This window comes from Amia ocellicauda, chromosome 3 (assembly GCF_036373705.1).
Source record: "Amia ocellicauda isolate fAmiCal2 chromosome 3, fAmiCal2.hap1, whole genome shotgun sequence".
NCBI lineage: Eukaryota > Metazoa > Chordata > Actinopteri > Amiiformes > Amiidae > Amia > Amia ocellicauda.
This window is the reverse complement of record NC_089852.1, coordinates 34,869,832-34,897,665: the sequence shown is the minus strand read 5'-3', so window position 1 is coordinate 34,897,665 and position 27,834 is coordinate 34,869,832. Positions and strand designations below refer to the sequence as shown.

Below are 27,834 nucleotides of genomic sequence, written 5' to 3'. Positions count from 1 at the left end.
TGGGAAACGTACAAAATCAGCAGGGGATCAAATACTTTTTTCCCTCACTGTATGTATTCACCATTGCATGTATGGTAGTCTGTGGAAACTGACAATTGGTGCGCTTAGATTCTCTCCCACAATCTGCTGACTGTATTTTTAGCCAACCTGACTGCAGACTAAATCAAAACAATAAGAGCTGAGGTCAACTTTGCGGTGAGCGATTGAAATGTTTGATTGTTTAAGAAACAAGCGAGAGCTCCAGGAACTGTATCTGTATATCTACATTCATGGAGAAGACTCCACATCCTTTGCATAAAATATGAAGCTTACTGTTGACCTTCTGAAGCAACAGCGAAAGTATAATTTGATCGTTAGATAATACTTGCAGAAACATCCTTGTTGGCAGATCCACCCCCACCCCCCTCCTGCTTATCACAGCATTGTGAGATATACATTATTATCTTCCTGTCTATACTGTATAATCAATGCACAGGAAAGCAACTTTAGAAATGTATAAAATATATGAAATGAACAAACATACAGGAAAAAGGAAAATTATACAAAAAATTTAAACAATGTTGACACTACAAAAAAGTTACCTTGTAAGAATACAGGACACTTGGTGAAAACCTAAAAAACAGAACAATTAGTAATTATCTGGATTCAATGTTAAAGTCTGCATGCAAAGCCTGCTTACAAGCATCCCAGAAAATATTTAGTGTCAATCACTTACTGTACAGAAAATAAGAAAAAAATTGCAAGTTGAAGGTTATTGTGGATATCTGCAACAACTGACACCTAGGACTTCTGGCAAAAATAAGTTTACATTTCTTTTCAAATATAATGAAGCACTGATTTTGTTTGTTGGTTTTACAAGCAAGGCTAAACTTTGTTCAACAACAGTTTAAATACTTGCAGTTGCTAAGTATGTCATTTCATGTGTAACACGAAGCCTCAGAACTCAAAACTATATAATCATCCACACAATCCTCAGATTTTATTTTTGCCCCCCACAATTAAATTCACCTTCTTTCTATTCAGTTAAAGGTGAGTGTCACCACCTATTTCATGTGAATTTAATAATCACAAAACAGGTTACAAATAACAGGATCTGTACATATATCCTGTGTAGCACAAAGAGCATATTTATATACTTCAGCAAAATCCCTTCACTAAATTATCCTACCGCTCCCTTTTGGACAACTTTATAGATTTAAATTCATAAGACAGGCCAAGCAATACTGTAATATTATTTAAGACTATTCAGTTGTTGCCTCTTTTTTTATTCTTAAGAAATATGTAACAGATGCCTCCTCAACAGACGACATATTGAACAGTCTTACATTAAATTTGTATTAATTATCAAAATCAAAATCAGGTTCTCCAAACAATCAGGGGTCACGCCAAATCAATCCAAAAACAGCTCTTGCTCTCCTAAAACGCCCTCCTGGCTTTTCCCCACTGTTTTTCTTCAGGTGTTCTCCATCAGTTTTATCGCAGGAGGCAATCTATGACAGCTTCAGGGTTTGAAGAGCGTCTTCTGAAAAAAAACAGCTTAGTATTAATGGTAGTTATAAACTGACCTGTAACTCTCAAAATAGCCGATAATCCAAGATGCAAGTTATCTGCTATAGTGCACTGCTGCGGTCTGATAACCCTGGTCAAAATGAAACCAAATAAATGCAGGAAAAATGACCCCCTTCATTTCCAGTTTCTAGCCAGGTGCTGACAAGCTTTAAAATGGACTGAACTGGTATGCCTATTTTGTACAGAATGACTCTTTAAACCACTCGATACACTATGTGGTATCTTATATGATGTTGCTGAACTATTTTCTTGACTACAGCATCTGCTAAGAAATAAATAATAATAAAAATAATAATACATTGTGATTCAGCATGAAAAGGGTTCACTTTATATTTTAACACACTAGTCATTCACTAAAACCATACACATCTTCTAGAAGATCTCAGCCCACACTTTGAAAACTATTCCAATTAGGGTACATGCATTTCCGTGTCACCTCTGGGTTTTTAGTATTATCCACATTGATAATAATGCAAAACCTTATTCACCTCCTGCCAGTTTTAGGCCTCGACTTTCCACTTTTTGACGTCCTCAGTCTTTCTAACTTAACCAAAGACTGCCTTATACTTTCCTCAGTATAGGGCAGGTAAACATATGACAGATCAACCTCAAAGGGCTAAAATTGAGAGAAAGAGAACAGATTCCTGTTTTAATTGAAATCTATATACTCAGTATATATATATATATATATATATATATATATATATATATATATATATATATATACACTCACCTAAAGGATTATTAGGAACACCTGTTCAATTTCTCATTAATGCAATTATCTAACCAACCAATCACATGGCAGTTGCTTCAATGCATTTAGGGGTGTGGTCCTGGTCAAGACAATCTCCTGAACTCCAAACTGAATGTCTGAATGGGAAAGAAAGGTGATTTAAGCAATTTTGAGCGTGGCATGGTTGTTGGTGCCAGACGGGCCGGTCTGAGTATTTCACAATCTGCTCAGTTACTGGGATTTTCACGCACAACCATTTCTAGGGTTTACAAAGAATGGTGTGAAAAGGGAAAAACATCCAGTATGCGGCAGTCCTGTGGGTAAAAATGCCTTGTTGATGCTAGAGGTCAGAGGAGAATGGGCCGACTGATTCAAGCTGATAGAAGAGCAACTTTGACTGAAATAACCACTCGTTACAACCGAGGTATGCAGCAAAGCATTTGTGAAGCCACAACACGTACAACCTTGAGGCGGATGGGCTACAACAGCAGAAGACCCCACCGGGTACCACTCATCTCCACTACAAATAGGAAAAAGAGGCTACAATTTGCACAAGCTCACCAAAATTGGACAGTTGAAGACTGGAAAAATGTTGCCTGGTCTGATGAGTCTCGATTTCTGTTGAGACATTCAGATGGTAAGAGTCAGAATTTGCCGTAAACAGAATGAGAACATGGATCCATCATGCCTTGTTACCACTGTGCAGGCTGGTGGTGGTGGTGTAATGGTGTGGGGGATGTTTTCTTGGCACACTTTAGGCCCCTTAGTGCCAATTGGGCATCGTTTAAATGCCACGGCCTACCTGAGCATTGTTTCTGACCATGTCCATCCCTTTATGACCACCATGTACCCATCCTCTGATGGCTACTTCCAGCAGGATAATGCACCATGTCACAAAGGTCGAATCATTTCAAATTGGTTTCTTGAACATGACAATGAGTTCACTGTACTAAACTGGCCCCCACAGTCACCAGATCTCAACTCAATAGAGCATCTTTGGGATGTGGTGGAACGGGAGCTTCGTGCCCTGGATGTGCATCCCACAAATCTCCATCAACTGCAAGATGCTATCCTATCAATATGGGCCAACATTTCTAAAGAATGCTTTCAGCACCTTGTTGAATCAATGCCACGTAGAATTAAGGCAGTTCTGAAGGCGAAAGGGGGTCAAACACAGTATTAGTATGGTGTTCCTAATAATCCTTTAGGTGAGTGTATATATATATATAATTTTGGACATGTAGAATGTAGAAACAAAAAGAGCATTTAAAAGTGGTTACATCCTTCTCTGTCTTGTCCAGTACTGGCTTTTGTTTCCTCATGTTGTTTCCAGTGAATGCAACACATTCCTATAGAGAAAGAACAGAGGTTTTAATATCCTTTCTGAACGCTTCCACTATGTACACAGGGGGGTGGGGGGGGGGGGGGGGTGGTGGTGTCCACAGGTGCACAGGACCCCGCACACATGTTCAGACATGCATGGGACGAAGGCTACATCACTTTGGGACAGACGTCAGACGTCTACTTACCAACTGCCATTCTCCAATGTCTTCATTCCAATGCACACAATTGTTGATCATCTCCTGAGAAGGCAAAACAACAAAAACAGCATCAACATATTTCTAAAACTGATAAATCACCATCTTCATTTGCTTGTTATCAAATGGACTAGATCTGATTGAAGCACTATCTAGTCATTCAGGGTTGATCTTAATCATTATTAGTTAACTTGGCACTAATCTAGCACTATGTTTTTGTGTTGTGTTTTTAACATGGGGAAAAATAAAAGGCTATGAATCTCCAACTCTCCATCCATCTATGAAAATAGACATGAAATCATAGTACATTTCAATGTGCTTTGAACTGGGAATGACCAGGGATTTACTATTTACCTGATAATTGTGGGGTATAATGTAGTCAATAATTAACATCTGCAGGCAAAGATCACGGCTCAACTGTCTGATATTCTCCAGGAGCCCCTCGATCTCCCTCTCGTGCTCCTGTTGTAGATCAGGCATCTGGGACGAGAACAGAGACACAGACGCTCAGGAAACACTTTGTGGGGGAATATTGCTTTCCCAAAGGCAGCACCACTCTCAGAGTGTATTTATTCCTCTTTACCCACACACCTGATTCCTGAGTATCTAACAATAGCTTGTTCTTTATAGACTTGGACGTTTCATGCAGTGATATGCACTAAGCACCCATTTTGATTTAAGCCCATCTCCCTGCCTTTTACCTCTAATTCCAACGCCGTCAGCATAGTCAAAACATTCTTTAGTTTCTTGGTCTTCCCTTGGGCTTCCTCTTGGATGCTTGTATACTTCTCCTCAATATCAAGACGCTCTTGCTAAAACGAAAACATAAAAATAAGTTTTACAGGGTACACATGCATTGATTAATCAATACCACTAACACCCTAAAACAATGTATGCATTCATCTTAGCTGTCACCAGAGCAGAGCCAGATACTAGTCCTGACGGCTCTCCCCCTCACTCACCTCCTTCTCCTCCAGCTCTCGCCGAAGTTGCTCGTCTCTCTTTCGTCTCTCATCAAGCTCATTATTGGACTCTTCCAGGAGTTTCTCTTGCTCTTCAGCTTTAGCCAGAAGGTCTACACCCCCTACGATCACCTTCTTCTCCAGAGCAGAAAGCTTTTCCCGCAGAAGACGATGTTTCTGCCTTTGATTAGGCACAGCATAAAAAAGATGTGATGCGAATCAATAATAATTACTATTATTAACAATGAATGTGATGCAACTGACTGGCTTCAATGCCCTTAAGGGATTTTGCTGTGATCTGTCTGAAGCACATGGTGATTTCCTGACTTTATTGGAGAAAATTGATCTTATTTTGTCAGTGAGAGAAACAACAGACACTACACACAAAACATTTTACAGCATAAACCATTACTGCGATGATGTAAAAGTGACAATTAAACTGCATTTAAAATGACTTCAGAGAGGATTTTCTAATACCTGTGGCAATCCTAAGGTCCAATATATTCACCCAGAAAGGATTTAACGGGACATACTGCAGTTCCTACATTCAGGAGCTGGCGGCCATTCTTACTGGGCTTTCAGCAGGTCTTTCTCTCTCTTCTCCAGCTCTGCCCTGGCCTTGTCCCTCTCTTCTACTTCCATGTCCAGTTTAGCTTCTAGGGCCTTTTTCTCCTCCTCAATTTTGGCCTGCATTTCGTGCATCTTGTCAGGAGAGACCTTCTTCTTTCCTACAATCACAATTTTCTTTGTATTTGCAAAAAACACTCAAGGCCTTATTACTGAAAAATTATTATACCACTGAAAAGGCATTAAAGTCTTATCCTTTTTTGGTAAAGACAGAGAATTTACTAAAAAGACAGGTTAACAGTTATCTACCATATGAACACAAAGGAAATGATAAACCACAGCTGTGCTCAAGAAGTATACTCAAAAGACGCAGTTTTGATTAGGAAATTCCTTTGTCGAATACGGCAGAAACCCACAAACGCAGCAAAATCGCTAGTGTACATTAACTCTGACTCAAACTGAACACCGTCAGGAGTTAATTGAACATTGGGGATTGTGCGTTGTACTTCCTTTTCCGTTCTTGAAGACACAGCATAGAGCCTAGAAATAAAATGCATGACTATTGCGTTTCTCCTCTAACTGAAAGAGAGCCCTGTGCTGAGCATCCGTACCTCTCCACTTTATTATTTTCTCCCCTCCTTCCCCGTCGTCCTCTTCCATTTCCTCAGACCCACTGCCTTCAGAGCCAGATATCTCTTCCCCTGGAAAATGACAGCAGAACAAAATCTTTATTTTCCAAGCACATTACAAAAGCAATCAGACATTGTTTCTAACCATAACTAAGGACAAGGCCAATATTTAGCCTAGAGGTATTTTAAGGCATCAAATCAAAAGAAGAAGATCTTAGAAGAACATATTAGAAAGTAATGGATTTAAGAATTACAAAGTTATAGGATTAGCAAATCTCTTAAATCCCTGAGGGAAGTGTACTTTTGTCTTTAAGCTTTTTACTAAGTAATCCATGGTCATGATTTTCAACATCTGCAATGAGTTTTCACTAGCTATAGGCTGCCATCTAGCTACTGATTAATTACATAATGATCACCGTCATATAACAAAGTGCAAGAGATCTATACCTTCTTCTAATTTTTTCTTAAGTTCTTCAATCTCTTTTTGGAGTTGGTGTAGTGAAGCATCCTTGGGGTCCTCATTAATTTTAGCTTTGTTTTTAATATTCTTTGCACGGTTTGCATATCGCAAAGTGCTGATGGTCTCATCATAATTGTAGTTTGCTGGCCCAATGTTGGCACACTGCAGAGAGAGGCGGGGAGAAAAATGGTGCGATAACTGATGAACTGATGGAGGTAAAGGACAATTTAAAAACACACTATGTGGAACGAGCATGGACTCAACATGAAAATAGTACTGTTACCATCAGGGTCTTTGAGTTTCCTCCCAGAGAGTCCTGGAGGATTCGCGTGAGCTTGGAATTCCTGTAGGGGACATGGGTACTCTTTCCATCGACCAAGGCAGAGATGACGTTGCCCAGAGTGGAGAGGGAGAGGTTGATTTTGGTGGCCTCTTTCAAACGCTGCCCCGTAGCTCCTGTTTTTCCTTGCCTCTCTGAACCCTGGGGGGTGAACACAAAATGTGTTTTGAGATAGCAGGACCCACAATCAATCACTCAACAAAAAACACATCCAAGGCATTTGGCATCTCTTCATCCAAGATATCTGATCTGACAGAGTGCAGTTCTTACAGCAAGATCCACAAGGTGCAGCTTTCCCATCCGCACGTGTTGATTTCTGTCCACACCTTTCTCACTGCACTCGATTGTGATGGTGAAGATGGCATGGGAACGAGAGCTGTACTCATTCATATTTGTGGCTCCAACAGATCCTGAAAGGAGGAGACTGAGGAATTTAAAAAATTATCACTTCAGACCACGTTTTTACAAACGTTTTTGACTATTGATCTGGAATTACAGGTTTTTTAATTAATATGACAAATTATTGGTTTTCTTAATTATTGTTAGGTATAATCCAAAATAATCATAGTACTGAAAGCACTGACTATATAACAGTGACAAATCTAAGTCTATTCATTCAATTTTCTTTTGGTCTATGTACTTCAAGATGGATCCACTTATATATGTGTAGCTGTCTGAGGTCAGAGCTCCCCGCACCACAGCGGCTCCAGCGCAGTACAGTGTTAAGCCCAGAAGACTGGGTTTGGGTCTCCCACCATTACATACCGAATGAGCCCTGTTACATTTGCTTCCTGCTAAAGCATCTTAAAAGAGATAAATATTGATTTTGATAATGATTAATTACATTTAAAAAACAATGAATAGAAATTCTTACGGTTCTTATGCCCTACAGTCATGATCCTATCCATGTCATCCGCATTGTTCGCAACATAGCCAGACAGATCCCTAATGTATACACCCACATCCGGCCTTTCCTTAACCTGATTAACAGGAACAATTTTAATTAGTTCAAGACTGTTTATAATTATGCTGGTAAATGTAAGAGACACAACTACAGACATTCTTCCACTTTCAAGGCTTAGAATGACGACTGTAAATTCAAAGCCATATGTTCAGATGTGACATTTGGTTTACTATAACAAACGTTTTAATAATCACACTTTGTTTTTCTTACCTCCAGTCTTTGTGTCTGATCTTTTCCCAGCAGGTCTCTCACGTCTTCATTATAAATTTCCAGATAGGAAACTCTAACCAAGAACCTGAAGGGCAGATACTGGTCATTTGTCACTGTTTAGACTTCCAGTAAACGTTCTCTCACTAGCAGTGCACTGTATTAAAAAAAGCAGTCATTCCTAGTTAATCTGAAAGTAAATAAATAAATATATTGTTTCTCCTGCATTTCTCACCTAGTATCACCTTCTGTTTTAGCAATGTGGCCAAAGACATGGGCGAATGAATTGGGAATTATCCCGCGCAGTTCAGGCACTGCTCTTACTCCTTCCATTGTAAAGGTCTTTCCTGTCCCAGTCTGTCCATATGTGAATATTGTTCCTAAAATTAGGATTATAATTATTGTTTTAATGCTCCAAACTAATTTTCTTTGGTATCCCAAATGCTAATAGTAAGATTTCTATAATTTAGATTACATCACATATCTCTGCCCGGGCCTTTGCTTCATTCGTATGTGTACTCAGTGGAAGAAGTGTGCAGAGTTTATCTTAAAGAATGTGAAAGTGAAAAACTCCAGGGGGTTTACTGGATTACATTTCATTTTCTCTCTTTGCAATCCTTTTATACTCTTTCATCAGTGTACACACAAATACCTCCACTACACACTCTCTCCCATGTGCGGTGCCTTTTAGGATTCACGACACCTCAATCTACTCACCGTTGTATCCTTCCAACACTGAGTCGATGATAGGTCGAGCTGTTAAATTGTACACATCGAGCTGCTTGCTGTCTGGTCCAAACACAGTATCGAACGTGAAGGTTTTGGGAGGTTCCTTAGGAGAATGGATTTTATTAACAGTGATGGTCCCACAGATCTCATCCACGCTGACAACCTGCTTGTGCCCCATCATCTTCTCCTTTTGGCTCAAGGGCCGACATCTCACCACCACCTTGACGTTGTCACTGACCTCTGACTTTTCAGGTTTGTCCACCAAGTTACTCTGTGAAAACAGGAGGAAATTATATATTATAAATCACATATGAAAAGCCAGCCAATCACAGAGCTTATGTTGTTTTATCTTGTGTATTAATGTCATCCTGTGCAGAGAATTATCCGCCTTTCAAAATTCAAGATACTTAAATGTTATTGGTGCTATTTTCACAGGATGTACATTTGTGTTTAATGGTTTCATTATGTTTAACTAGCATGAAATCAACACAGATCGGCTGGTGTAGGTCAATTACAGTGGATCCTGGCCCAAGCCATGTTTTGATGGAGAGAAAGGGGGTTGATAATAAAATGTAACTAAAGTAAATGTTTATTTCACTGTAAAGATATTTGTGTGTCTAATCCTTATGTAATTGATTTTTAATTAATTAATAGGTCATGTAAAGGATGTCTCAGCAACGCCCAAACTGCACAAGATGACATATCATATAAGACCCCTTCACACGACCTGTTAACCTATAGACATATGTTGCTTGGGTTTTTAGTCAGCAAAGAGAGGGAACTATCATATTATGTAATGCATTCTGCTCCTGTTATCTCCCAAACCTATCTAGGTCTGACTAGACTATGCAGGATTAGGCAAACTGATGCAAATGAAAGGGGGAACTATACACACACATCACATGAAACATCCAAATTGAATGTAGACTAGTTACATGAAAATACGAATACTTTCAAAAACTGGTTATCTATGGAAAAATCACATGAGGAACCAGTGAGCAACTGGCACTGTGCACTCGAACACAAATACCATTTATAATAATAATAATAATAATAATAATAATAATAATAATAATAATAATAATTATTATTATTATTATTATTATTATTATTATTATTAAAATAATTGAATTTTGAAAATAAATAAATCCACAATTTAAAACCCTTTGCAGACCGATCTTGGAATTCTATACTGGAATTCTGAGCCAGGATTATTTTTAGAATTTTGAAATCAAATAAAAATTGGGAATCAGATATAAACAACTGGAACTAAAATACAAACAATTGATTATAGGGTTAAATAATTCAAACTTCATGAAGTCACCATCAACCATGTGTCATTGCAAAGCTTAGACATCAAACCATCTACAAAATTCAGAGAATGTACACGTAACCTACCTGCAGTTCCACTAGTGAGAACTCCATTGTACTATAGAATTGACTAAAGAAACGATATCATCAAAGATGCTGTGTTTCAGTGGTGTGACAGACTCAGGGTCGAGAGGCTTTGAGGATTTGTCCCCAGACGTTGAAAGTGTTGCTAAGAAAGCAGACACCTCTGAAATGTGCTCGTCAGCCAGGACGCGGCGCTGTGGTGCTGAGGACAGCGACTGAGGCCTCGCGTTCGCCATGCGCTGGCTAGGGTTGTCCTCTTCGGGACACCGTACCTAACAGCTCAAGGCACCTCCAAGAAGGACTATGCACAAGGTGAGAACAAAGTTTGTCAGAAGAAAATATATATGTGATCAATATGCTCTATTAGTGGCCTTGGTTCCGATCACAGTCTGTTAACCTGCTGAGGATTGTGTTTTTCACAATTAAAACAGCAAGTCACTGTTATTTACCATTGCTTTAGCTAGTGTAGCGTCTTAGTTGTTTCCTCTGGCTTTGCGTGCTGTCAATAGTGTTGTCCTAACGAATGGATTTTATTTATGTAAAGGACACGAGCAGCTGAAATGCATACCAAGCTGTGTAGGACAAAAGTACAGCAGTTTATTGGTGCCTTTCGAAAAAATGATAATTTCATTACAGGATGTGGACAGGAAGCAAGTGCCACTTACGATAGAGTCGTTTTTGGGGGGGTTGTATAACTTCTGACACCAAAACTGCCATATCTCTTATTATATTGTAGCTTGAGTGAACATTTAACTTATATCTGTAACTTTTATTTCTACCTCATGGCGCCTCTAACATCGCTTTTACCTGTGAAGTGTCGCACATGTGTTCGCAGACACAGTTGTCTCATCTGATTCTTGAATGAACTGTTACGTCACCAAGACCAAATGTTTCAATCCGAATTACAATTACACACATTCTTACATGCTGCAAGCTACTTCTCTATAGTGTTTCACACAGCAATAGGTATTACTTCGTGTGTATACATTGGACACATGCAAGAAATATCAAAACAAATACATATGTAATGATTTAATGCTCATGGATTGTAATGTTATTGGGTTTCATACATTTATATGTCTGAAAGTTGTAATTTGATTAATTGTAAATAAGTAAAATGCTGGAAATTAAAGTGGCATCCAAATCACATCAACACAAACCAGGCATTGTATTGTTCTGTCGCTAGGTGGAGGTGTGTCCCCAGTATGTGAGATGTAAGGTCAAACTGGAGGCTCAATTCTTTGTTTTGCTCCTATGGTCACCTGTAGATTTGAACCTGTACAGGTCACCTGGACTGGTCTTCCCCGCTTTGGCCTGGCTGTCTGTAACAGGTGGTCATTACGTTTACTGTGGGCAAAGTCTAACGGCCACAGATCCCTCAAATACCACACAAGCCCCAGGCAAACTGCTGAAGGAACAGTGGTCTGTCTGTCTCTGTGACTCCAAGAGTCTTTTTATTTCTCTTTAGTAGCTTTTGTCTATGATTTGATGCTGAAGATCTACCATACTTTAGGACTGGAGATTTTGACATCCTGTAGCCTGTTTGACTGTATTACAGAGAGCTAAGCTACTCCTACCCTGTTATAAAATAGTGCAGGCCTCTCATTTTATTTGAAATCCAGTAGCAATCCCCTACAGAGTACGCTCTATCTGCTGTAATGGTAAACATTTTAATAGCATTTAATAATTTAATACATAATAGATTTATTTGTCTTTATTGTGTTTAGCAGCCATTTCACATTTAATGTAAGACAAGGGTCAAAATAGATTACATTACAGAATCCATTTTAAACCCAGCAAGAAAATAATAAAACTGCTGGAGTGGGCTGTCCTGGGCCCGAGGTCTTGCTTTTAAGAATATCATATTGACAGTAAATTCCCATAATTGTTAGAAATAATGTATTGTTTTGGTGTGAAGCTTTTTGGAATTAATCAGTTCCGGAATGTATATTGTGGTTATTGACACATATTGTTATATGAGACATTGGTCTTCTATGCTGTTTTCTGATTTATTTGAGAGAAAATAAATCCCTGAAGGATCTGCATGTTCTCCCTGCGTGTTTATGGAGAAGCCCTGGCACCGTGCCCGGATCCGGCAGCTCTCTTCACTGAACATTTCTCGACACATTTCTAACTTCAGCTGTTGTTGGTTTTTTCTTGATATGGAACTTTCTATTAATTTGCTATGCTAGGATTTGAACTTTTGTTTCATTTAGCAGAAGTGGGCAAAAACAAGATGTACCAATTCTCTGGAATTTGTGTTTTTGTGAGGTCTGATAAGATGATTAAGTTCAAGGCTAAATAACATCAGACCGCACTGTAGGAGCCGGAGAGGACAAAATGACAATGGAGACATAAAGAGTTCTCTTTCTCTTTGCCGAGATAGAAATCTGGTTGCCGTCAGCTTTTGTGATTGCTCGAATTTCCTGTGTTTATGTCAAAGTTTGCAGTGGAATTAGGACAACATGCATTCTCCACTTCAGATAAGACTGGCTAGCCGGTTTTCCATGTAAATGACGAGTGTCTGTGGTGTCTGTCTCAGGCATTTGCTTTCAGTGCACTCTTACTGACCCCAGAGACTCTTCCTCAGCATTGGGTTTCTCTTATTGACGTCAGTGAAGTTCACAGTGTGGGAAAGCCCTAGGCCCACGACACAGTGATTCTTCCTTTAGTGAAGACGGACCTAGCCAGCCACAGGCAGCATTTATTTGGGTAGTGAGCAAACCAGCACCTCTTAAACTTGTATGTTTCATGTAAGCAAGTAACAATATTGTACCATACACAGCCCTGCTCAGCAAGCCCTTATAAATTATAAAGTGTGGGCTCTGCAGTCCAACACTCAGACAGGCTTGATCTGTCCTCCTTTGATCCTGTGCTGTACCAGTCCTGACTGCAGTGTCTTCTCCCAGGTGGTGTGGCTGGTGGCCGTGCCTGGGGGTCTGGGCCTGGCATCAGGGAGAGTGGTGTATGCTGCCAGCGAGGAGAAGCAGGACAGCGTCTCCCTGAGGACTGAAGAGGTACTGTACTTCCCCACACCAGCCTCCGAGTAACACACCCGCACACAGGTTGTCAGATATAATCAACATTCAAAAGCCTGGATACCTGGGGGCATGCTCTGTAGCAGCAACTGAGAGATTGTATAGCCAACACACAAAAGCCTTCAAGAAGAGAGAGACTTGTGAAGCTTCTACAATGAAAAATAAAATAATGTTAAAGTGTTTTTAAAAGTCAGAAGTCCAGAACCAGTAAACTCTCACGCCACTGATCATTAGTCACCCTCGCTGAAGTTTGGTGGTGAGGTAGTTCAGCCTTCCAGACAGGGAAATAAAAATATGGATGCAGTCCCATATTTACAAACTGATTATGTTGCTGAAATTCAAACCACGTCCTTATTCTGCTCTTGCTCTTCTTGTTTTTTTCAGCTGTCTCTGTACACGACCCCACAAGACAAGTACAAGTACTTAGAGCCTGAGGCTAGTCAGCTGGAGCAGGGCATCTCAGTGCTGAGGAAATCTGCAGAGCCCTACACCACCTGGTGTCAGGTACAGTATGGGGGACTAAGGTGCTTTGCATACAGCACAATTACCTGCAAAAGTCATGCATCTTAACTCATGTGTGTGTTCTGCTCATTTAACCTCCACTGTAACTTCAGAGCACAATCTTTGGCATTGAATTAATGTAATTTCAACTGCTCTGAGACCTGATTATTTTCAGCACATCTAAGCATGGCTTTGTCTTTGTTCTTTGGTTGTTTGATTTTGCCCCTGTTCTCATTCCGTTTCAGCAAACTGGCCAAACAACAGTGGAGAAAGCACAGGTATTATAAACCAATGCATAACGTAAATAAGAATCTAACATTTCATAAGGGATCCATGAAGTATTCTGTAATTGTTTATTACATCTCAGTGTCCACATTTCATTACAGTGAGGATGTGTATGAAATTAAGGGGGTCAATGTTTTCCAGTACAAGTCCAAGGAGTGTGAATACGTATACTCACTGTATATAAAATATACTATAGATTGTGGAAACCTCTTGGAGAGGCCTTCATCCAGTAGATCGATAAAGGCTGTTGATATATAAAATCATTATTTTAATAAATAGCAAATATGTTGCTATGCTGCCAACCCCTCCATAACCATCGCCACCAGATGTGCTTTCCCTGCACTATTGCTTTCAATGCACCACAATTTCTGTGCCACTGCACCTTCCAGAATACACACTCTAATCTCCACTGTAGAAAAATCATGCCATGGGAAGATGGTTCTGTTCTTCTTCTGTTGTCTGATTGTGATTGACCCCTGGGGATTCTGCATATGCAAATATGTATCTGTAAAGTGCATAAGATATACGTTTACATTGAATAGTCTCAGCCTTATTTTATGAACGGTAATGACTCTGGGATAGCGTTGTTGTGTCTGCTCGGGCAGAGGTAGGCAACATGCCTTTGCACTTCATTCCAAGGCTTTGTTCTGACTGATCTGTAATTATGTTAGGCTTAACAGCTGCAAGTTAATTTCATATAAATCGAACTAGACAGATTTTTTCAGTGCTCAATAGACACGATTTGCTACTGCTTTGCTCGTCCTTCTTTCCTGATGATGACATCACGTAATTAATTTTGTTGATACCTGTGTACATTTTACTTTCTGACTCTTGGTTTTTAATTCAGGAAGCTTACATGGCAGCTAAGCCAAGATTTGAAGGCTCTGTCCAGTTTGGAAAAGGTAAGAGATCAGTGTGCCTTACTGATACCCTTCGCACAAACGTTACTGGTTAAGAATGGTTTGACTTTTCCACTTGACTCTCTTCCAAGCTCCACAGTGAGTGTTGAGGCCTGCAGGACATCATTTGCAAAATGACTTTGACTTTGTCTTGGTAAGCAGGTTAATGTGAGAGTGAATTTCACATCTGCAACTCTGTAAGGGTGTTCTGAACTGTAATGGGTTAGTTGAAGCCCTATGCAGTCATACAGTACAAACCTTACAACTCTTAGGAGCAGCCAACAGAGAGATTTATTTTGGCTGAGTTGTTGGCTGCATGTTTGTTTCCAGGGAGTATCTTTATCTCTCTCATTTTATTTCTCATTCCAAAATGGAACTGAGTCTGGTAATGAGTTACTTTATTGCTTGTTTGGGGTCTTTTTATTTATTACAGCTGCTAAATAATCACAGTTGCATCAGAGTGAATACTGCTACTTAAAGCGTGATTATAGGCTCGGAAAATACACTATTCTTGAAGGCCTGGGGCGATGTTTTAGTTTTCTGTTTCTTACTGATAATCCTTCAGTCCCATGGCTGCAGAGCAACAATTAAACTCTACATGTAAATACAGAGCTCTGCTGGATCACAACAAGCAGCCTCGATAAAGATACTGTCAATGGCGTGACACCAGGTATGAAACCGGGCAGGCACAAACACGCAGTATTATATAGCTAGGGTTTGTGCAAAGTGCTGAGTCACCATATTAGTATGGCACTCATTTTAATATGGCAGAGCTGTCCACATGTGTATGACACGTGGAGATGCACTCTACATACTGAAATGGGAGGTGGGGGGATACTTGGTCGATCGAGACTGAGGGATCTGTGACCATCTGAATGAGACCCCACCGCCCACCATCTGATGCAGACAGCGATTACCTCCCAGGCTCTGAATGACGGCGGCGACATGGAAACAAAATGTACATTATTTTTAAATTTTTGGTAACCTAAATATTTTTTTTCTTTACCTCTGGCAGTTTACTGCTTACCTTTGTACCATTTCAGGTTATTCACTGGAATTGAACTGCTTAAATTTCAATAAAATCTGGAAAAATGGGGGTGTTCTAAATCTTCTGACCGGTAGTGTGTGTGTGTATACCCCTCGCCGGGCATGTGACTTACTCAGCCCTGCATTCTCTGTGTTTGCAGAAGGCTACGAGTTCCTGAGAGATCCCCCCCCCGGGTTTTACCCACGCGTCGGAGTCATTGGCTTTGCCGGAATTCTAGGACTCTTTCTGGCAAGAGGTAAGGCCTGCTGGCACACAGGCATTGCCCTGTGTGTGATAAGCCTTCCCTGTCCCTCTGAGGGCGTAATTTACTGTTCTCCAAGACTCGAGTGTCATAAAACTGGTGATAAGCTTTGTGCTGATGCAGTTTGCTTATTGTATATTATGGAGTCTGGGTTGCTTGTTATATAGTATTGACATTGACATTATATAAGATTAGATTGTTTTCAGTTCAGTATAATCTTTGTTTTTTTTTTCAGACCAAGTCTCAGTAATGACAAACATGTCAACATTCTTCTCACAGGTTCCAAGATCAAGAAGCTGGTCTATCCGACTGGCTTAATGGCACTTGGGGCTTCCCTATACTATCCTCAACAAGCTGTTACAGTCGCAAAGGTAGGAGGCCATCCTCCGTACACATGCCATTTCATATGTTTCTATGATTGTGTTAATGAAGGTTTACAATGCCCAGGTTTACATTACTTAATCAACTGTACTCCCACTAAACCACTATCGTTAACAAAACAAACAGACATTACATAGCACTTCAGTGCAATTAAGGCTATATAAGCAGGTCTCCATATGCAAGCCTACACTAGATGCTGCATGTTTCAACTGGTTTCCTAGTTTAGATTACCTTTGAATAGACACTATACATTGAGTTTTGGCTTCGTTGGGCCAATTTGGGAGGCCTGCTGATTGTAATTGGAGTCCAACAGGGGTTTCTTGAAATAAATCATGTAAAAGTTAGAATCCGTCTGAGTGGGCTGCTTTCAACCAGGTTTTCTAACACGAATGATCAGCCAGTCTTCCTTTCACTCCTGTGCGCAGCGTGACTGAGGGCTGCAGACAGGGTGGTTGTCCGCAGGTGTTGGTATCTGTGCTCTGTGGAAAACACTGAGCAGATGGTCACCCCAAAGGGAAGGGAGGGTGCATTTCAATAGGATGTCTGACTTGGGTGTTTTCATAGTCTTTGGAAATCTAACATTGGGATAATTTATTTAAAAATAAGTATCCTTCCTTCCTCCCTTCCTGAGAGATATTTGTCGGTGGCAGTTAAGAAAGGAATTCTATAAAAAAATGCAGTGTCTGTATTTGATCTTATCTTTCTGCCGTCTGCAATGCAAATACAGGAAAAACAACTTTGCAATTAAAGGGCTAGCCTCGATTATGGATGGTAGAGATGCATGGTGGTTTTGAGAGAAGAGGATGACCTGTTTAAAGTAATGCAAGGCAGCCGGTTCCTTTGCCAAACGCTTTTGTTGTATATAAGCATGTAAGACTCAGTGAGAAACCGTTATGCTCAGTGGAGTGTTTTGTTATTAACTAACAGGTTCTGCAAGGCTGAAGAGTTTTTGCACCGATTGAAGAGGCGAGTGGAAAAATGTCTTTGTCCCCAGGTGGTGCAGCAGAGTGGAAAAGGCAGAGAGAGATTTCCTAACCACGTCCGGTCCGATCCTAACTGCGTGACAGAAGGTCGTTTGTGTTCAGCGCTCCTGCTGTCACTGCTGGGGACCCTGCTGCTAGGCTGCACAGCAGGATTTATTTTTAATTTGCTATTTTTTTGGTATCTGTAATGTTTTTAAATATCTCAAAAACACATTAACGTCAGGAAAGTGTGTGCTGGACGGAATCGCGGCAGGGTAGGCATTCTAGACGGCAGGGCAGGCGTTCTCTGACATGCCAGCATCCTGTTGGGTTTCAGCAAAGGAGGACAGATACCACTGGAAGTCCTCCTGGGGCGCACAGCTTGACCCCAGAGGCCATGTCCTGCTACAATGAATCAGAAAGACTTGTGCCTCTCTCTTCCTCCTTTAGATATTTTTTGGGTGGATATTAACCCCTGCAACCCTGTAATTACTCTTTTCAGGCATGGCAAAGTTCAGCTAAACAGTTGATTTCAGCTTTTCTAACCAGGATAGACCTTCAATATTTACCTCACCATAATGATACTGTAAGGATTTCCCAGCAGTCAATGTAAAAGGAAAGGCAGCTATTGAGTTGGTTGTGCAAAAGTGCAAGACAAGTGCAAGCTTAAAAGTACAGACCCGATGATGCTACCTGAGGACCTGCGTCTATCCCCAGTCTCTCATCTCTAATGAGCTCTCTGCTGAGCCTTTATACCTTTAGTACATAAATTCCTCACATTCGGTTTCTGCATTCCAACCTAGAGAATACGCAATAACAAGCAAACATTATAAGTAAGTAAAAGCAAGTAATAATCTCTCTCTTAATCTAGATTTATATATATATACATACATAATCCAATGGGAATTTGGGCCATTGTTGTTGTTTTGGTTTTTTGTTGTTGTTATTTTTTCCCTCCCTCATCATCATTTCACATCTCTGACTGGAAGAAAGAAAGAAATTCCAAGAACAAACCTGCCTGACCATGCACTTTTTGAACTGGGAGGCCATTGAACCTGTTTATCTGTGATGCTCCTCCGGCCTCCTCCTTATTAACTGCGCCTATTGTGCTCAGGTGACAGGTGACACTCTGTACGACTGGAGTCTGTGGGGCTACTTGGCTGTGGAGTCTCTCTGGAAGGACAAGAGCGCTGGGAAGCAGCCCAGTGTGAAGGTACATAGACACCCAGTTACAGGCTCTGCTGCCCCTCACATAGGAATTTGTATTTATTTAACTTCATCATCGTGTTAATGTTCCTTTATTCAGTTTTTTAATGTATGTAATATAGAAGAACAGTGCAAACGGTAAAATGTTTAGGGCATTTATAAGCAATAGTGGAGATGCAAAAGTGATTAGGTAAAGAAAAGTCTTAAAAACAAGACATTAAAATTAAATTTCCTAGGTTCATTCGTCTATGTAAAAAAAACTGTGTATTCCATTATCATCACAGACAGATTTCGATTTTATTTACAGTCTGCCGAGGCTTTGGGGAAGTCTGATGAGAGCCAGAGCTCCGGAGAAGGGAAAAGCTGAGCAGGCCAGGTACAGTACAGCAGTGTATCTACAGTGAGGGAAAAAAGTATTTGATCCCCTGCTGATTTTGTATGTTTGCCCACTGACAAAGAAATGATCAGTCTATAATTTTAATGGTAGGTGTATTTTAACAGTGAGAGACAGAATAACAACAAAAAAATCCAGAAAAACGCATTTCAAAAAAGTTATAAATTGATTTGCATGTTAATGAGTGAAATAAGTATTTGATCCCCTATCAATCAGCAAGATTTCTGGCTCCCAGGTGTCTTTTATACAGGTAACGAGCTGAGATTAGGAGCACTCTCTTAAAGGGGGTGCTCCTAATCTCAGCTCGTTACCTGTATAAAAGACACCTGTCCACAGAAGCAATCAATCAATCAGATTCCAAACTCTCCACCATGGCCAAGACCAAAGAGCTGTCCAAGGATGTCAGGGACAAGATTGTAGACCTAAACAAGGCTGGAATTGGCTACAAGACCATCGCCAAGCAGCTTGGTGAGAAGGTGACAACAGTTGGTGCGATTATTCGTGAATGGAAGAAACACAAAATAACTGTCAGTCTCCCTCGGTCTGGGGCTCCATGCAAGATCTCACCTCGTGGAGTTTTAATGATCATGAGAACGGTGAGGAATCAGCCCAGAACTACACGGGAGGATCTTGTTAATGATCTCAAGGCAGCTGGGACCATAGTCACCAAGAAAACAATTGGTAACACACTACGCCGTGAAGGACTGAAATCCTGCAGTGCCCACAAGGTCCCCCTGCTCAAGAAAGCATATGTACAGGCCCGTCTGAAGTTTGCCAACATCTGAATGATTCAGAGGAGAACTAGGTGAAAGTGTTGTGGTCATATGAGACCAAAATCGAGCTCTTTGGCATCAACTCAACTCGCCGTGTTTGGAGGAGGAGGAATGACCCCAAGAACACCATCCCCACCGTCAAACATGGAGGTGGAAACATTATGCTTTTGGGGTGTTTTTCTGCTAAGGGGACAGGACAACTGCACCGCATCAAAGGGACGATGGACGGGGCCATGTACCGTCAAATCTTGGGTAGGAACCTCCTTCCCTCAGCCAGGGCATTGAAAGTGGGTCGTGGATGGGTATTCCAGCATGACAATGAGCCAAAACACACAGCCAAGGCAACAAAGGAGTGGCTCAAGAAGAAGCACATTAAGGTCCTGGAGTGGCCTAGCCAGTCTCCAGACCTTAATCCCATAGACAATCTGTGGAGGGAGCTGAAGGTTCGAGTTCCCAAACGTCAGCCTTGAAACCATAATGACTTGGAGAGGATCTGCAAAGAGGAGTGGACAAAATCCCTCCTGAGATGTGTGCAAACCTGGTGGCCAACTACAAGAAACGTCTGACCTCTGTGATTGCCAACAAGGGTTTTGCCACCAAGTACTAAGTCGAAGGGGTCAAATACTTATTTCCCTCATTAACATGCAAATCAATTTATAACTTTTTTGAAATGCGTTTTTCTGGATTTTTTTGTTGTTATTCTGTCTCTCACTGTTAAAATACACCTACCATTAAAATTATAGACTGATCATTTCTTTGTCAGTGGGCAAACGTACAAAATCAGCAGGGGATCACTGTACTTCACCGAGGGCTACTGCCTGATCCCCAGGGCCGGGTCCCACTCTGAGCAATAGCAGGACCAAGCCTTTTACTTCCAGTCTTCAGCCACCAACACACCCATTTTGGGAACAGCTGCCATGTGTTGTGTATAGCGCTCACTCTGACGTCCCCAGCTCAGCAGATCGGTGAACAGGATAGATGACACCAATAAATGCTTTAAGTATCTGTTTGAATAATATACTCTATCTGTGCTTCCTATCCCCCCTCCCAGCCTACATTATTGAAACAGCTGCCATTTTTGCAGGCGTATAATTTTTCTTCCCACCCCTCCTCTCTTATCACGGTACAGAAATGTGTTTTCTTCTTGGCAGGAATCGAGCATGTGCTAACGGTCTTACACACACATGCTCGATTTCTGCCAAAAATAAAACTTTCTGTCCATAGCTGTTTAACACAGATGTACCGCCTCCCCCCAAGGTGACAAGGGCTCTGTGCTCTTTCCACAGGCCCAGTGAGGACTGACAGGGCAGCAGTGCAGGCACTTGGGACTGCTGGGGCACCAGGTACACTGAGTCCCCCCCCACCACACACACCTGGCATCGCTGCGCTCTCTCTCTCAGGATCTCCGTCTTGCACTAGCCCATCCCAGAGTATGCAGATGGTTCTCACTTACCATTTTTAACTTGGAATGCTACTGATTGGATTCTGCCTTCCCCCCCACCTCTTCTTGTAACTACTGTATTTATGTAAAGTATTAAACAGCTCTCTGCCAAGGTAATTATTTTCCTGGATGCATTGTTCCTGGGAAGTTTTACATTCTGACGTCTAGGTCACTCCACGTGAACTTAACTCTCTCTGCTCCTAAAATAGTCCAGCTGTGGCCTAGAGTGGCCTTGGATAAAGGCATCAGGTAAATGTCTTATAAGTTGTCCTTCACAATCACTGTCAAGGTGTTGGATTCTGGGCAGGGGGTTGTGCCCACCAGCCTACTGTCTGTCATAGTTGCTAGAGTAACCCCTGTATTCAGACCTAGAGGCATCTTAGCCATAAGGGCATTTCTATCAGATATCTGTAGTAAAATGTAGTGATATAGAACTGTCTTCTGAACATGGCTACATAAAGGATAAAATGCCCTCTCTTGAATGCACACTCTTGAAGTTGAGGGCACGATTTCTAAATATAACTGAATGGTGTTTTCAAAAGGATGTGGTGCAGCTCGTTTGAACAGAAGGAATATTGTATTATGTTCTCAGCTCTGCTTATCGTTCCTTTTTCCTGCCTTTCACCAAAGCGAGTGATTTTTAAGAAGATCAGGAACAGCATGACGCACAGGCAGCAGCTGCACTGTAGGCGCAAGAGTCTGAGTGAGTGTAGGACAGGGAGAGGGGATTATTGCTGGACAGGTCTTCTGCCAGTTCACCAGATGGTCAGTAAGCACTTTATTCCATCTGCACACCATCCGCCTAGAAAACAGGGTGATTCCTCTGACTTATAGCACCAAATATACACACTCACATTAATGCCACCGATCTGAAATCAAACAACATATCTTGCACCAAGTGTCACATTATCATCCTTTGTGCTTTTACTTATCAGAGCACACTGACAAAGCAAGTGGTTTTGAAACTGGTACAGTAGGTTGACCAGTTCTCCAGAAGCTCCTTTGGGGGAAGACTGGATAAACCTTATGCCTGTTATATACCCGCCCCCTTAAATTACAAATTGAGTTGCATCTGCCTGTTATTGCAGAATCAACCATCTTTAAACGGCAACTTTCTTAACTGTAGAGCACATAATTCAATTGGAAAATAATCGGGATTGTCAGCAGGTTATTGAGCAAACTGAACGATAAATTGTGGCCAGATCTCACTTGTAAATGTTTTCTTTGCATCCAAAACAAACCAGAACAAATACATTCTTTAACATGCAGTATCACAAGAGGATTTTACTCTTGTAATATGCCATAGTAACCAGATTAGATGCACTTTTAGGGCTGCGCCTGTGAAAGATTTTTATCGATATACCGTTGGAACAATTCACCGCGGTGATACTGTGGGGGGCGGGATGTGCAGGGGGTGGGGCTTTGTTCCGCTATTTTGAAAAAGTAGGAGGACTCTTCTGTTTCATTGTTCAATCAAACAGTAGAACTAGTTACTACACAAATACAAAGTAAAGGTAATATTAATAAATACACAACACAAACAGAATAAAGATTTAAAAGAACGATGTGCAAATGACATTGTAAATTGTCTTCTTAAGTGTTATGACTTAAAATCCCAACTTTAAAAGGAGCATTTGAAGTAGACTTTTTAGATTCAAATACATATTTTAAAGAACTACAGCTCTGGGAAAAATTAAGATACCACTGCATAATGATAAGTTTCTGTCGTTTTACTATTTATAGGTATGCGTTTGGGTAAAATGAACATTTTTGTTTTATTCTATAAACTACCGACAACATTTCTCCCAAATTCCAAATAAAGATATAAATGGAATGCAGTGGCTACCATACATGTAGAGATGCTGATTTAAGAAAAATTTGCAGTGGTCTCTTAAGTTTTCCCAGAGCTGTATATATGTATGCTGATGCGTTTTGTTAATGGCTGAGTGAAAAATGTTTGCAAAACCCTGCTCTAGACAACTGAGTGCATTAACCTTTTCTGTCTGTGTACACAAACCACTTTGTGCGTTTCTGTGACACAGGACTGATCGCTTGCTCTCGGCTATCTGCAGTTTTGGAAATCATGAGGAAAAAAGGAACAGATTCTTTGTATAGCAAAAAGGAAGAAGATATTTAAAGAAAAGCAGGCAAGCAAATCTGATAACAAACAGGAGAAAAATAAATCTTCCTAAACTACTCTAAAGGTACTGCACATCATGTTGCATGGTAAATGACAAGTACAGTAATCAGTAATAAGGTCAGAATGACTCGGTTGTGTCTGATCTGCCACCCTCCCCCCTCTATAAAAGCCAACTGTAACAATGACACGGGAAATCCGTCACAGCACTTCTCATTGCCAGAATGTGAGGAAGGAAGTGGTATTCATGAACCGAGTCTGTAATCCCAGAATGAACTAGTTCCTTGAGAGTCACGAGACTGCCGCTGAATTTCTGTTCAAACAGGAACCCGAGAACCTGCGAGTGAGCAATGCCCCGCTGTGCTCTGATGCTCACGGCCAGAACGAACCAGAAACGCTTGGTTCTCGCCCGGCACATTCCTGGCATGACTCAGTTCCTCACACGATGTTGACATGACCATAGGAGCAAGGATATGTCATTCTTTGCGATTTAATCAAACCCACCAGCTCAATTCCTACATGTGTGTATCAGTATGATTAAGAGCCCTGACCTGGGAGCCTAGAGCAGAGGGTTCACTCTCTCAGGCCTTTCTAACAATTTTCTAAAACCCTGCAAAAGAAAAAATCCACGCTGGAGGTCTACCAAATACAGGATTGGTTCAATAACCGTTTCATCACGTTATATTAAACCCTGGGCTAGGTAACATGAGTCAAAGGTCCCAACAGCATTAATTGTAATAGCTTTTATTTTTGTATTAGTATACATCAAATCAGTTGTTTTTTTAAAGCAGGCATACAGTACTATCACAACTTCTTAATTATGAAAGTTAAATTACATTTTAATAAACAAAAAAAAAAAAAAAAAAAAAAACCGAAAGCCACAGGTGTGTCAGACTGCTCCCGTCAGGCACTCTACTTGGCGGACATCTTGAGCAGGTACTCCTTGTCGATCTCGAAGAGCCGCCAGCCCTCCTCCAGAGAGAGGTCGGAGGCGCCGCGCCGCTTGTAGAACTCGATGGACGGCTTGTTCCACTCGGCCACGATGAAGTGCATACCGCTACACCGCGTCTTCACGGCCGTCTGAGAGGGAAACAGGAGGGGGGGGGGGGGGGTTCATGTCACCAGGGGGAACAAGCACAGGAAATGCACCATTTACTGACTTGGATGGTAGAAAGGGATCACAACTCCGAACTTAAGAAAAGCACCCTTTGAGGACCTTTACTAGTACAGAAACACTTACATGACTCAGGTTCTTCAAGATTTCGGACCCGATTCCGTATCCTGAAACGCAAAACAGGAATTTTATATTAATTGTTACATTTGGCTGGGGGAAGAAAAAAAAAGGAAATGCGCCTGATAGAATACACTTTTTAAATGTATGTCTGCACTCAATCATACCTCTGAATTCCTTCATTACGTAGAAGTCTTCCAGGTACAGCAGTTTTCCAATCCAGGGGTCATAGGTGAAGTAGTACATGGCAAATCCTACGACGGTGTAACCTATCGATAGAGGGATTAGATTCAATTAAATGAAAGTATTACTTATTTTATGAGAATTCTAGCATTTTATGCTTGTGAGCACCACCAGTGATTTGATGGTCACTGGCATCAGAGATGAGGAAACTTTTCCTCCTCCACCACTGTACTAAGCGCCTGTATTAAGTCTGTCTATAAGGATGCATTAAGCAGGTGTCCATAGTTCCACGTGTCACTGACTCCACTCTTTTTGTACATCCAGCACAAAGGATATAATGCAAAGGCCCGATTCTTGAAAGTAGAAACTTTGTGCACGGACATTGCCTGCTTGGCATTTCACAATCTCTCTGCTGCTGAACGTTGAACATCATAAATGTTCCTTAGACAACATCATTAACCGTCTGACACACCTGGCCATAAAACCACTCGTTGGCTCTTCCCGTTGAAGAGAGGGAAAGACTTTCCAGAGCTAGTAAAGGAATTACTAAATGATAGGGGCATTACATAATGTTATCAGAGTTGTTGTAGCATAACACACCCCAATAATCTTAATTTGAGAAACTGCAAGATGTAACAATCTGAATTCAAATGGCTGGTTTTGCTGGGTAAATCATTTACAGACTTTGGAAAAATCAGGCCCCGAGAGCAGTAACAGTCAAGGGTGGCAGTGTGAAACTCAGGTCATGGTTCACAGAATTCACAGGACTATAAAGCAGCATACATATGTGCTGCAAAGTGTGTGTGTATTAGTGGGGGGAGGAGGGTAGCAGAAGGCCATCCATACGAGGGATTCTGTACATGATCAGACACTGTCTTAGGGTTCAGAGCTGTGCGCGCGGTCCACGGAGTGCAGCTTATGTCCTGTGGGCCTTACCTGTGGTGTCATGATCATGTATGTTACTGTGTAACATCTTTCAGTTACCTCCCCGCCCACCCATGTACATGCTAAGGGCTGTGTACACGGCGAAGCTAGAGACTGTAACCTGAAGATTGGGGATAAATTAGAGAGAATACATTTCAATAGGGTTATGAAGCGGAATTTACAGCAGAAAAAAAATAAATTTCACCATAGGATCAAAGACAACACTTTATATTTCTTTACATTTGTTAGCATGTTTTACACTCAGCCAAACTGTCTCTTAGCCAGCTGAAATGGCACCCAGAGAAACAATGGCACAAGACGGTCTACTACAGCCAAAACCCTCATACATTTCCCAGTTCTCTCCATAAATTGTACAGTTAATTATGGAGTACAGGGTGCCTGTGGAAAAGGCATCAGCCAACTAGAACAATATTCACAGAAGATGTATTAGGTGCAGCACATCTGAACACCATTTTCACTTCCTCAGTCAGAGCAGTAAACCTGTGGCTTTAAAGGTCCCCTTGCGCCACGGTTTCCTGGTTTCAAACCATTGTTCCCCTTACAGTAAAACCAATCACGAATTAAAACCAAAACCAAAACAACGTTCAGTCTTCAGTATTTATGTGCGTGTAATGTTTAAACCGTACCCTCGGCGGACTGCTTGTCCTTGGGCACTTCTGCCACCACGCAGTGGTAGAAAGGGTGATCCCCGAAGCCATCCTCCAGCAGCTCTGCAACACAGGACAGGGAGCAGGGTTAGGGGCACTAGTGGGTTTTAAACGCAGGGTGCCTCTCCGATTGTATGACATCTTACCTTTCTCTGTCAATCTCACTTGATCTTCCATTTCTTCGAATTTAGCCAGTTCCTAAAACAAATAAATATTACTACAATTTGTGCCACCATTATGAGCAAAAAATAAATAAATATATATAAAAATAACTTAAAACTATTTATTTCCCAAAACGCTTTTATAGTGACTCCAGTCCTGGGGGGCCGCAGTGTTTGCTGGCTTTGGTTACAACAGGAGATCCAAATTACTTAGTCATTATTTACTGGGGTAGGCTTATCTAAATCTTGAATACTGCATTATTGTAGTGGAAACCTTACATTTTGTCGATTACTAAAAACTGAACCCACAGAACATTTCAGAGTCTGAAGAGCAGTGTTAAATTCATCCAGTTAATTGTTTAATTAGCCCAATTAAGCAGCGGACGCGGCGGCCTCCAGGGCTGCAGTCTGACGCCACATCCTCACTGAGGTTCCCGATAGCTTTGTCAACATAAAACAGGTTCCTAACGCATTATATAAGGTTAATTAAAATATCTTACGCAATAATAGTAAATTATACATACTATAGCCTATCGGTTTAGTTGTTATTATAGTAGTATTAATACGATTGGCTTTCTATTCAGATACCCCACACTCGTCATACGTAGAGATGCAAATAAAATCGTTCACAGCCAACCTTTATGAGGCGCAGTATGTCCGACACGTCACTGGGTTCCGCTTTCCGTAATATAAAATTGGCCATTTTCTTCTTTTACTCTTTTTCCCTTTTCTCACGAGTCCTCTGTATGTGAAGAGAAGCAAGAGGTGTTTCTTCATTCGTTTCCCAGGAGTTTTTCCTCCGCAGTCAGTCTGGGATCCTGACCCCTGTGTGAACAGATTACATGCAGGACGGGCTCGCTGCGTCGCCGGCTGAAGATGGCCTCTCGGCGGCTCGGACGGCCTTCTTATACCCGCCTGCGCTCGGCGGCGTTTCGCAAGCCGGGAAGAAGCTGAGTCAGGCAGCACGCAGTGGAGCGCAGATTTCCGTAGTTCTGCGCAGATGTGCAGAATTCCCTCGATGCCATTGGTGGAGACGCGCAGAACTGAAATCTGCGCTCCACCAGCTGCGGCGCACAGCTACCCTTTACGTCATCGTCTGCGGGCTGCGTCTTGTGACTGTTGCTCGGCGCTCTGTGATTGGCCGAGCGCTCCTTACACCTGACTGCCCTTGTAAGGCTATCGCTGGCCACCAGAGTTCCGCTGCTGTGAGATAAAGAACAGGCTCTTACAGCTTGTGTTTGTTTTTTCTTATTTATTTCTCGTAATTT

General features: G+C 41.3%; 3 protein-coding genes across 5 annotated transcripts; 1 reads left to right on the top strand and 2 right to left on the bottom strand.

Moving 5' to 3' along the window:
* Positions 1 to 1,473: 1,473 nt before the first annotated feature.
* On the bottom strand, positions 1,474 to 10,123 carry LOC136747115 (kinesin-like protein KIF3A). The gene is made up of 17 exons (XM_066700072.1): positions 10,097 to 10,123; positions 8,687 to 8,969; positions 8,205 to 8,349; positions 7,973 to 8,057; positions 7,673 to 7,778; positions 7,069 to 7,208; positions 6,742 to 6,939; positions 6,446 to 6,620; positions 5,981 to 6,070; positions 5,374 to 5,530; positions 4,803 to 4,983; positions 4,542 to 4,652; positions 4,195 to 4,320; positions 3,832 to 3,885; positions 3,583 to 3,651; positions 2,058 to 2,185; positions 1,474 to 1,522 (listed from the first exon to the last, which is right to left on the bottom strand). The coding sequence occupies exons 1-17, from the start codon at positions 10,121 to 10,123 to the stop codon at positions 1,474 to 1,476; spliced, it is 2,124 nt and encodes a 707-aa protein (XP_066556169.1).
* A 171-nt stretch (positions 10,124 to 10,294) lies between these two features.
* Positions 10,295 to 21,379, top strand: apooa (apolipoprotein O, a). Of its 2 annotated transcripts, XM_066699169.1 has the most exons (10): positions 10,295 to 10,405; positions 13,003 to 13,110; positions 13,516 to 13,635; positions 13,878 to 13,910; positions 14,765 to 14,819; positions 16,004 to 16,099; positions 16,385 to 16,476; positions 18,563 to 18,661; positions 18,962 to 19,030; positions 21,108 to 21,379. In XM_066699169.1, the coding sequence occupies exons 1-9, from the start codon at positions 10,397 to 10,399 to the stop codon at positions 19,019 to 19,021; spliced, it is 672 nt and encodes a 223-aa protein (XP_066555266.1). In that variant the 5' UTR covers positions 10,295 to 10,396; the 3' UTR covers positions 19,022 to 19,030; positions 21,108 to 21,379. The 2 variants fall into 2 exon arrangements, with proteins under 2 accessions (XP_066555266.1, XP_066555267.1); XM_066699170.1 differs by lacking the exon at positions 13,878 to 13,910.
* A 2,748-nt stretch (positions 21,380 to 24,127) lies between these two features.
* On the bottom strand, positions 24,128 to 27,466 carry sat1a.2 (spermidine/spermine N1-acetyltransferase 1a, duplicate 2). 2 transcript variants are annotated; one of them, XM_066699168.1, is made up of 6 exons: positions 27,204 to 27,463; positions 26,552 to 26,603; positions 26,385 to 26,468; positions 24,798 to 24,899; positions 24,640 to 24,680; positions 24,128 to 24,479 (listed from the first exon to the last, which is right to left on the bottom strand). In XM_066699168.1, exons 1-6 carry the CDS (start codon positions 27,267 to 27,269, stop codon positions 24,312 to 24,314), a joined length of 513 nt encoding a protein of 170 aa, XP_066555265.1. In that variant the 5' UTR covers positions 27,270 to 27,463; the 3' UTR covers positions 24,128 to 24,311. The 2 variants fall into 2 exon arrangements, with proteins under 2 accessions (XP_066555265.1, XP_066555264.1); XM_066699167.1 differs by having other exon boundaries at positions 24,640 to 24,899; positions 27,204 to 27,466.
* Positions 27,467 to 27,834: the final 368 nt, after the last annotated feature.

Coding starts and splice junctions, on each gene's coding strand:
- LOC136747115 (XM_066700072.1), bottom strand. CDS start 10,123: ATGGAGTTCTCACTAGTGGAACTGCAG. Junction 7,779..7,972: donor ATCAGACACAAAGACTGGAG/GTAAGAAAAACA, acceptor CCTGTTAATCAG/GTTAAGGAAAGGCCGGATGT. Junction 3,652..3,831: donor ACATTGGAGAATGGCAGTTG/GTAAGTAGACGT, acceptor CTTTCTCTATAG/GAATGTGTTGCATTCACTGG.
- apooa (XM_066699169.1), top strand. Junction 14,820..16,003: donor CTCTGTCCAGTTTGGAAAAG/GTAAGAGATCAG, acceptor CTGTGTTTGCAG/AAGGCTACGAGTTCCTGAGA. Junction 16,477..18,562: donor AAGCTGTTACAGTCGCAAAG/GTAGGAGGCCAT, acceptor TATTGTGCTCAG/GTGACAGGTGACACTCTGTA.
- sat1a.2 (XM_066699167.1), bottom strand. CDS start 27,269: ATGGCCAATTTTATATTACGGAAAGCGGAACCCAGTGACGTGTCGGAC. Junction 24,900..26,384: donor GGACAAGCAGTCCGCCGAGG/GTACGGTTTAAA, acceptor CTCTATCGATAG/GTTACACCGTCGTAGGATTT. Junction 24,480..24,639: donor TCTTGAAGAACCTGAGTCAT/GTAAGTGTTTCT, acceptor TTTCCCTCTCAG/ACGGCCGTGAAGACGCGGTG.